This window comes from Brassica rapa, chromosome A07 (genome assembly GCF_000309985.2).
Source record: "Brassica rapa cultivar Chiifu-401-42 chromosome A07, CAAS_Brap_v3.01, whole genome shotgun sequence".
NCBI lineage: Eukaryota > Viridiplantae > Streptophyta > Magnoliopsida > Brassicales > Brassicaceae > Brassica > Brassica rapa.
Window position 1 is genome coordinate 7,067,410 of NC_024801.2, and position 10,966 is coordinate 7,078,375.

The 10,966-nt window shown below is 39.4% G+C and overlaps 1 protein-coding gene across 1 annotated transcript; it reads left to right on the plus strand.

Annotated features, from left to right (window-relative positions):
- The first annotated feature begins 5,520 nt into the window (after positions 1 to 5,520).
- Positions 5,521 to 6,700, plus strand: LOC103828827. The gene is made up of 2 exons (XM_009104472.2): positions 5,521 to 5,802; positions 5,987 to 6,700. The coding sequence occupies exons 1-2, from the start codon at positions 5,521 to 5,523 to the stop codon at positions 6,698 to 6,700; spliced, it is 996 nt and encodes a 331-aa protein (XP_009102720.2).
- Positions 6,701 to 10,966: the final 4,266 nt, after the last annotated feature.

A 10,966-nucleotide genomic window follows, 5' to 3' on the forward strand; every position in this document is an offset into this window, starting at 1 on the left:
TCGACCCCAACATCAATGACCTGAGTACCAAATACAATAATGTAGCCAGCCATATGCGTCAGATGGACGTTCAGATCGCACAGACAGCCGAGAGCGTCAAGAGACAGCAATGTACTCTACATGGAAAGACCGATAAGAATCCTAAGGAATGCAGTGCCGTAGCACTAAGAAGTGGAAGAACACTACCAAAAGCAGTCCCTAAGAAGTTATCAACGGCGGAGAAGGGCAAGCAAAAGGAGGGTGAACAACCACGATCTGAAGCACCCCCTTTGTCCGACGAGGAAACGGAACAAGAGTTTAGAATCACCCAAGTTCTTTAGCCTTAGATTTTATTGGTTAGAACATATGGGTTTGATGAGATCAGTTTGGGTTGAGCTTCAGTTCTTGTTAGGTAACCAAAATGATTTGGTCTATTTCTGATCTTGAACCTATCATGGATATCTTGTCCTGATCATGTTAGACGTGTGTTCAGCTTGAAGTTTATATCAACCAAGTTCATCTTAAAGCTTGAGGAAATCGGTATGCCATAGCTACAAGTTCAGAGGAGTTTTGTATGGAGCAAGTGGACTGATTTGTTAAGCAACCTGTCCATATTAGTTTTTAAGCCCTTGTGTGGATTGATCTTGGTTCAGTTATGTCGCTTAGATATTTTTTTTAAAGGCCTAGCTCAACTGAATTATCCTTGAACCAAACTAAACTGCTTTGAACTAAGCTGAGTAGAGTTTCTGTTGGAATCGACCTGACTGATTTTGTATCCTCACGTTCTGAATCAGGAGTGAAATGGAGTGTTATTAGTTTAGCTCGAGTCTAGTCTTTTCTAGCCAATCTCATGGAATCAAAGGTGAGTCTAGATAGATGATTAAAGAGGTATGAATTAGTGTTGCATGATTAAAAATGTAGATGATTGATTGGCTTTGTCTCTTGATCAATATTGAATTGGTGAGGTGTTTACTTAGTGTAAACACTTAATAAATATTAATGAATCTTCGTAGAGGTTTATTCTGAACCTTAATACTTGTTCTCAAGTACTAATATATTATATTATTAAATATATGAGTATAAATCATGTGAAGTCTTATTGTATACTCACTCTCCTGAAAGTTCCCGCATTACTGTGAATTGTTCATGCGATATGGAACAAGGTCACCAAGACACGATGATGGGGTCGCACCCTGGAGGCCTTGTAACTGCATGCAGCACTAGATGTTCGATCTTGGAATATCTAATGGAGATGGTGGTTATATTTATTTTCCCGCTAGGCTCGGTTAGCCTTTGTGGTTTTCCGAGTTTAGTCTATATATATATTATAAGTATGAGTGAATGGCGGGTGTCGTGGAGGTGATGTTTAACATAAGATTCACGTCAATGGAAGGATAGGCCTTATATATGTATTTTTATTAGTTATAGAACTTATTTCCACTGCATACAATTGAAGTTGCTTGCTTGAGATATTATTAATATACATTGGGTGGGGGACTAGGCTCACTGAGTAAACTAGTTACTCATGACTCATTTGTGATGCAGGTAACCAGTAGACGGGAGGCCTTACTCTAGGACGGGAAGGAACATCATTAGCAAGCGGTAGTCTTATTATCCTTGCAAAGGTGTTTTGATATTTCTTATGTATAAGATTTGTTGACCAAAAACCTCGAGGTTAATTTATAACCAAATTTTTAACATGCTTTTGAATGATATATAAAGAATGTTTTTAAAGTACGGGTTCCATATGATATTAGTCTTTGTTCAGACGAAATAACTATCAGGTATTGCTTTTTCGGGTTGAAAAGCCTAGAGTGATATCTGATAGGAGTGTCGGTGTTCTTTGGTTGTTGGTCTAAGGTGATAGGAAGTATATTCTGAGAACCTCGGATCAACCATCGAGGAACATCGACCGTGTCATTTCCGGTCATCTACGATCGGGGGTGTCACAGATTGTACTATAGATGCTGAAGTGGATCATCATGCCAATTATTCACACTTGCTGAGAATGTTTGAAAGAACCAAGCTGACCTCCAACCTAATTGAGCTCAACTTGCTTGTCTTGGGCTCGGTAAACATTGGATCAGAATCCTCTTGCAAGTCTAGAAGGTATTAGACTTAGTGTTCATGGTTTTCCTTCCACCTCTCTTTGGCATTTATATATATTTACAAAAGATTGAAATGATTTCTTGTGGTGTAGAGGGGTAGGAGTGTCTCCTGTGACCCCATTATTCTACATTAATAAAATGATCACACAATGTTTGGAAGCGAGGGGTAGATACATTACCCACTATTCGCCTACAACTTTTCCAGTAAAAAAATTGGATTCAGAGAAGAGAGAAGAGATAAGAGAGAAGAGAAGAGAGAAGGGGAACCAGAAAGGTTACATGTAGTTACAGTGGTGAAAAGTTATAAGGACGATCAGAAGATTAAGCTAGGCAGTAAATTAGAAATAAATAAATAAGTAAAGCAGGGTGAAGGCAATCATGATTACAATGATATAGAATGCTTAAGGTATGCAGATAACAATCCTAGAACATGATGTCTAATGCATAAGATGTCCACCTTTCGCTTCAAATCAAATCTGTTACTAAGTCAAATATCTCAGTTTTCTTTTGTTGACATAGATCGAGCATTCATCGATGCTATTGAGTTAGCGTTCGATCGATGCTACCTTCGAAAAATGTAAGCGAGCTGATCGATATATTCACTAGTCTTTAACTAAAGCAGCAGTCTCTTGCTTCTAGCAATCCTAATGATAGGCCATGGATTTTAAAAAAAATTAGCCATGGTTTATAAAAGTTTTAATAACTAATTACTATGCTTTATATTTAGTATATTTATAGGTTCATGAGTGATTTGGAAGAAAGTGATGATTTTGGAGCATTTTTGGATATAAAAGGAGAGGACTCCGAGCTGACCATCGAGCAAGACCAGAGGTCGAAATTCAGAGGAAATAATCAATTGATGCACACCTTGTGACATGGATCGACAGCGAAATGCACAAAAGCCCGTTTGGTTCCAGCCAACTTAGAGACCAAGACTTCACCAAATTACAAGATTGCCCCTGATGAGTTTTAACCTAATATTTATAGTTTGCCAAAGTGTTTTAGGCAAAGTGTGCTTTCTTGTTGGAGAGAAGATCCAAAGAGATTTGTGATTGGAACTCCATTATTATCTATTATATATCTATGTAGTTTTTATACCTTCAAGTTGTTATGAATTGTTTAGCTATGTTTGAGTAGTTCTACTGTTAGATTTAGGGTTCAAATAGGTTATGAGGGATTAGCCCCAACTATATATTGCTAGCTGTGATATTCATCATTAGGATTGTCATTAATGCATGTTTCATGTTTAGCTAGCTATAACCTTGACTTAGGAGTTGTAGGCACAAGTTAACACTTGAATCTCACCCTGAATCCGTCCTAATTGAGCTAGGATTGTTAGAGTAAGGCGAAAGCTGATCTAGTAAGCCTAGTGAGCATTATTCAACGCGCGCGTAAAGCTTGACTAAGAGTGCGTCGATCAATATTACTATAGAATAATCGATCGACGGTGCAAAGATGTATCGATCGATATTCCTCTAAAATCATCGATCGACGCTTATATCTGGTCAATACACAAACTTAGAAAGCGAACACCGATCAGTTGTTCATAAGCGATTGAACTCTATAATATCATGCATACAACTGTTAAGCATATGTAGGATTATAATCCTAATTACCTTAATAGAAACCCTAAGTCTAGCTATTTCTTTTAAGTGTAAAAACCCAATCAAAGCAATCGAGCAACAACCTTGCTCACAACCTGCTATTTACATTTAATCATAATCAACCTAGCTTAATCACTCTGATTAGATTTATTAGGTTCCCTAGCTCCTTCTGGATTTGATCCCTAAGTACTACAACTGAACCTCTTATTCGAGAGAGTAATTCACTCCTTAGGGTAATTTGAGTGAGATCAAATTTGGCGTAGTTGCCGGGAAGCTTTGATCGCCTATAGATCTATTCTGATTTAGTCTAGGTTACTTCTTTAAACCACTTTCTGGCATAATTTTTTTTCTTGTTTTTTCAGGTGCATGCTCAGCAGTATCTGAAGCAACAAGGAAACACCACTGCTATTCTCATCAGATCCTACAATCTTAGAACGTTCGATCCGCAAAGAAAGACGCTCCTCATCGATCGACAACAACACTAGTTTATCGATCAACGCTCGCCAACAAACAATGACCCCGACACCAATTTCATCGTCCGACACTCGCTGACCACCACCGACCGAAGCTACTCTTCCGTCGACCGATATCTTCCATCCGACATCGATCGATACCTCATCCCGAACATCGATCGATACTGAGCCGCGAGACATGGTTGCGAGTTTAGTTCTTGTGGGAGATGAGAATGGAGACATGCATGACCAGGTGGGTCATCTGCGTAATGCAGCATGTCAGAGGATAGATGCTCCGGGGACTGTAATCCCTGAGCCTGATACTGATGCTACAGGAGCTGCTCAACCTGTAGATGAGGCTGCTCGACCCAGAACGTTGGATGATTACAACCATCCAGATCAGTTATATGCTAACAGATCAGCTATTCGTCCTCCAGGTATCCAGATAGGCGATTTCGAGTTGAAGCCGCAGTACTACACACTCGTAGGACAGACACCCTACTCTGGGTTATTCACGAGCATCCTATGGACCATTTGGAGAGGTTCGAGGATCTTATTTCTGCTATCAAAGTCAATGGAGTCCGTGAGGACTACCTATTTTGCATGCTCTTCAAGTACTCACTTGCTGGAGAGGCTTCGCACTGGCTTAAGCAGTTACCACCAGGATCTCTTACATCCAGGGCCGACATCAAGAACGCATTCATGTGTAACTTCTTTGATGAGACACATGCTGAAGACTTGAGGAGCAAGATTGCTACATCCGCGCAGGAGCCTACAAAGTCATTCAGAAGCTCTTGGATCAGATTCAAGTCTTACCAAAGGGATTGTCCACACCATGGATTCAATGAAGTGCGGTTACTCATCACTTTCTTCAGAGGCATCGCAGTGCAGTATCAGATGGCTCTTGATGCGTCTAGCGAAGGAAACTTCAATACTAGGAATCCAGAAGAGGCTGTGAGACTCATTGAGAACTTGAGATCCAGAAATAGCACCAAGAACACTTATTTTGGAAGAAGGAAATCTGCAGCTATCCTTGGGAAGGAGAAGATGGATGAGGTGAGAGCAAAGCTGGACAGTGTTCACAAGCTTTTCAAGAAGCAGGCTTGCTTAGTAGAGGATGTAGATGTGGTAGATACAGATGATAGAGTAGGAGTAGATTAGGATGTGAACATCATCAGTGGAGCTGGATTCCAGGGGTCTGGAAACCATAGTGGAAACGAGAACTTCTATGGCAATGGACAGAGGAGTAACTTCAACAAGAGTTCGCAGTATTAGAAACCCTATAGCCAGAACTACAACAGCAACAATAACAGGAGTTATGGAAAATCATATTACCAGAAACCACCACCACAGACTCGGGAGAGCAAAATTGAAGCAATGCTTGATAGGGTCCTTGAAGGACAGCAGAACCTGACGGTGGACTTCAATGGGAAGATTGATTCTGTCTACAACAACCTGAACACAAAGTTTGAGACTCTGAGCACTAATGTGAAGAAGCTTGCGATGCAAGTAGTTCGGACAGGAGAAGCTGTTAAGAGGCAAGAAGCCTTAGCAATGGGGGTAAAAGATGATGCAATGAAGCACCACGTGAATGCCATCACAGATGATGATTTCTGGCAAGTGGTGAAGCATGAGAAGCTGCAAGAAGGAGATTTCGAAGTAGAAAGTTCGATGAGTTTTAGCGGATCACATTGGTGTCGATCGGCATCAGACTTCAAACATCGATCGATGGACTTCAACCAGAACCGAGCGACAAGCTTTCCAGAGCATCGATCGACGACACCTACAGAGCCGGCTGCATCGTGCAATGTCGTGAGGATCATGACCCATGAGGATTTTGCAGCAAGACACCCACATCCACCCAACCCTATTTATGTCAACATCGATCGGCAAACTGAGCCAGCCATCGATCAACAACGAGAGACCACCACCGATCAACAACCTCCAGTACCCATCGATCGACGATTACCTCTCACATTCCGAGTGCAGTTGCCAAAGATCAATATCGCACGGATCATTGCACTCAGGCCAAAACCTTCAGCTGACCCACCAGAGACCACCAGTACACATTCAGAAGATGCACCAGAGCCTATGCAAGTTGATAAGAATCCGATGGGGGAGAATATTGAGGAAGAGAAAGGAAGAGGTTGCTAAGAATCTGAAGAGGGGAGCTAATGAGAAGAAGATGGACAATTTTCTTAAGCGATTCCTTAGGATTCCACTGGAGAAACCATTCGAGGAAGTCTACTTCACCCACATATTGTGGATGTTCTTCAGAGAGACCAAGGAAACTGAAGAGGACATTAGGAGAATGTTCCACGAAGCAAGAGATAAGATGAAGAATAGGATTACACTGAAGAAGAAGAGTTATCCTGGGAAGTTTGCAATACCATGTCTGGTGAAGGGTATTGAGTTCCGACATGCATTATGCAACACAAGAGCATCAGTCAGCATTCTACCTAGGGTTATGGCAGACCATCTAGGTCTGAAGGTAGAGCCCTCCAAGGAATCGTTCACTTTTGTGGATTGGTCTCAGAGGAATTGTCAGAGACCTTGAGGTGCAGATTGGTAATGCTCTAGTTCCAGTAGATTTACATGTCTTGGATATCAAGCTGAAATGGAACTCTTCTATATTGCTTAGAAGATATTTCTTATCAACAGTAGGAGTAGTATGCAACATGCAAACCAACCAGTTATGCCTGACGCTCATAGACCCTCACATATACTATGATCCAATTCCAGTCATACAGCCACAATGTCCTCCAGAAGAATCGAAGATGATCCAGGACTCATAGCAGCATGTCACTGTGGAGCTGAGTACGAGACAGAATATTCTGTGTCGATCGAAACTCACACCCCACATCGATCGATAGTGCCAATCAGAAATCGATCGACAATCACCTCGAAGAATCGATCGACAATACTCCAGACGACGTAATAGAAGATTTTCAGAAGGTCCTATTGACAGTTGGGAGAATGACTACTACAATCCCACTTTTGCAGTAGACACTGCAACACCTTCAGACAGAGCTAATCTGTAGGAGAATCGATTTTCCAGAAGAATCGAAGATGATCCATGACTCATAGCAGCATGTCACTGTGGAGCTGAGTACGAGACAGAGTATTCTGCGTAGTCATTTTTTTAACGAATAGCAACAAAACACAAAAATGTAACGTCCGTAGCTAAAACGTAGCGCTTTTGTAGCTATCTAGCTATGGATGGGTTTCGCAGCCATTTTGTAACAAATAGCAACAAATTAACTAGGAATGGGTCATCGCCAAAAAATATCTATCTTTGAACATTTCCATTGTTGGTTGTATACAAAACCTTAACACCATACCCTAAACCCCAAACTAAACCCTAAACTTAAACATACATACAATCTAAATCTTAAACTTTAACTCCAAATATATATTTTAAAATCTTTTTACCTAATTCACATCTCAAATATATCTCCTAAACTACATAAATCAAACACTATTATATCCTAGCCATATATTTCAAACACCAAAAATCCACATCATATCACATTTCATATACACTTTCCTAAATTTCAAATCTTTTTTTGCAAACCTTGACTCCAAAACTTAAACTTGAAATTATATACTTCAAACGCTAAACCCACCTCAAACCTTATTTCCATATACTCAAACTCTATTTTCAAACTCCAAACCCTATAATTTAATACAATCTTTAAACTTCAAACTTAAAATAATTTTTGAACTAAATCATAAAACGGAAATATAACAATTAATATATATATATATATAATATGCAGACAAAATCAATATATATTAAGTTTCGGCAAAACCAGTTTATTTATTTTTCCTGATTTTCCACTTTCCTTCTTAATAATTTGCATATCCCACTTAATAATTTACCCTTTTCACTTTCCCTCTATTTCCACTTTCAACACCCTAATTTTATCTCATTTGTTTGCGACACAAGACAGAGAGACATTAGAGATGGAGACAAGAGAGAAGAGATGACAAAAGAAGATGAAGAGTCGACGGCGGGAAGAAGATAGACAGATCTTGGAGATGACATAGGAAGAAGAAGCAACGAGCTTCACGGAGACGGATTCAACCTCCAATTTCTTTCCCCCTCTTCGCAATGTGTCTCTTTCCCTTTGTCAGGTCTCGCTCATGTGTAATTGGCAGCGGTAGAGGAGAGGAACCAAAAGTTAAAGAAGAAGAGACCTCTTGTGAAGCTCAAAAGCCACAAGATAAGGGTGGTGGATTTCTAACGCCGTAGCGAGAATTCTGGGTATGCTCCATCTCTCTAACTTTATTATTTTACTTTCTTGGGTTGTTCATAGATTGGTGAAACTGGCGGGTTATTTGATATTTGTCAGCGAATGTGAAAGCGGATCTGAGAGAAGCAGAGATAAGCTCGTTAAAGTGTTGGCAGGTATTAGATCTTGACTTCAATTACCCAAAACCTTATAACGTTTAGTTCCGAATCTGGAAGTAACTATCAGATATTCGGATTCTAATTTCTCTGGTTTCTTAGCCTATCAGAACCAGATGCTTAAATACAAGGAGAACACAGCGAGCCTAACAATTCTCTCCCAGCACTTTATCTATCTTACGTTGTAAGAGCAATCGAATCAATGACTGGAATGCCATGGGAACTCCCGATTTCAGTCCTGGGTATATTCTGTATGTTCCATTGCTAGGTGAGATCCACACTTTCTCTCCCTTTTATTTGATTATAAATTTCTGTTTAATTGTATTTGAAATCATCTTCCGAGTTATGAGAGGTCTAATGTCTCAGTCAATAGATTGTATTTGCTATCTTAACTATGTAATGAGTCTATATTCATATCTCATTACCTTTATTATAACTTATCTGGTCCTTGGTGGTGATTTTTGTTGAAATACAGATATTTACTCACTACATAACCAAAGGGGATCACTTGACCTACAATTACCTGTAAGAACATTTCCTTGTTACATTTTCAATATCACTGGCTATTATGTGAAGTAGCTGTGACACTTAAGGAAAGTAGCAGGTTTTTCAGATTATGGGCAGAACAGCCACCTCGTCCGTCTCAGCTGCCTCACATCTAGACAACTCCAACTGAAGCGGCAGCTACACATGCCTTGAACGACCTTTCGCTATCCCAGAACCAACAGTCATGTTTTCAGTTTTAACTTTGGATGTCTTATTCTTCTTTTCCTTGTTTATCTCTTTTGTGTAAGTTGCATTATACATGACGATTTTATTATGTTTAAAGATTTAAGTCTTCTGTTATGATCTAATATATATTATGAAATAGTTTAATTTATATAATTGAAGATTGCAAAATCTATAATCAAATTTGTGGCAGATGTAGCTACAGATTTGTTAGGGAATTGTTGTTAAAATTGGTAGCCACATGTCCACAGAAAATTTGTGGCTAAAGTTGTCACTAATTAGCAAAGAAACAAGTCATAGCTATATTGTTGCTATTAGCTACATAAATCGCTCTCACTAATCCGTCGCTAATTGGCTACAAATTGGAGACAGAACGAAGTTAGCGTCGGCGCTGAGGCCAAGGAATTGATCTGTCGCTATCTGTCGCTAACTTGATTTTAGCTATAGATTGTGTCTGATAGCTACAAAATAACCGGTAGCTAATTTCACAATTTCTTGTAGTGTTATCAAAGATTTTCTTGCATCTAGCATCGTCCAAATAATGTTTGGCTTTCTTTGGTTTCTTAAGATAAGGAATTTTGGTTTTATAGACTCTCTCTACAGCTTGTTTTGAAATATTAGATGGTTGAGGATCCGACTAAGTAGGGCGTCGATCAAAGTTTGTATGTCGTCAATCGACGCATTCGAAAAATTTAGGCTCCTCCTCATCCTCATTGTCTGGTTGCGGAGTTTTGGACTCTTCAACATCATTTAATCTTTCCTGTTCAGGGGATGTCGTTAAACAGTGTTCTTGAGCGTCAAACGATGCTGGCTATGGTTATGCATCTCCATCATTTTCGAGCTCAATAAATTCATCTATAGTGATGTATTTGCCTAAGTTTGGAGCTAGTTGTTTTCCACTTCTCAAGGTGACAACACTCGCAGTACGTCTTGGATTAGTGTTAGTTTTCCTTCGAAGAAATCCTTCTTCCCTTTTGAAAGAATCAACAGTTTGTGCAACCTGATTATCCAACATGTTGACGTGGTCACTTAAGGATTTAAACTTCTTTGTCAACTCGGAGTATATGGAACCTATGTTCCAATCGAAGTAGACATCCATCTTCTGCTGTCCTACAAAGACTTGATTTATCTTTGATTCTGATTTAGAACTACGTGAATTCATGTTTTCTTCTCGCTTATCAAACTACTGACTTTAAAAAGGGAACTGGTTGACATCTTCTTCTTCTTCATGCGAGGAAGTCTTAGCTTCATCAGCTGGCTGGAATCGAACTTGTCCCTCCAATAGAGCCTTAACATAATTTAAGCAAGCCCTTATTTCAACTATTTGTTCTTCATTTCCTCCTTTAACCAACCCTTTCCTTCTAAAATAAAACTTTGAGACAATCGCTAGAAATTACGTTTTCAATCAGGGTCTTAGCTTCCTCGGGGCTTGTGGTATTAAACATTTCTTCATTGGGGACATCAAGATGTGCATGATAATCCATATTGAGATATGGTTGGATTGATTTTCCTCACTTAAAAATCAACATGTTGGAAGAATCACAACTCAGATATAAGATCACGATCAGTTTGCTTGTATTTGTTTAATGCGAAAACCGGTATAACCGATTAATCGAAATTAAGCTTTAAACCATAATTGGTTACATTCTCAAACAGAAGTATGGTGGAAGGCTAGATTGGGAA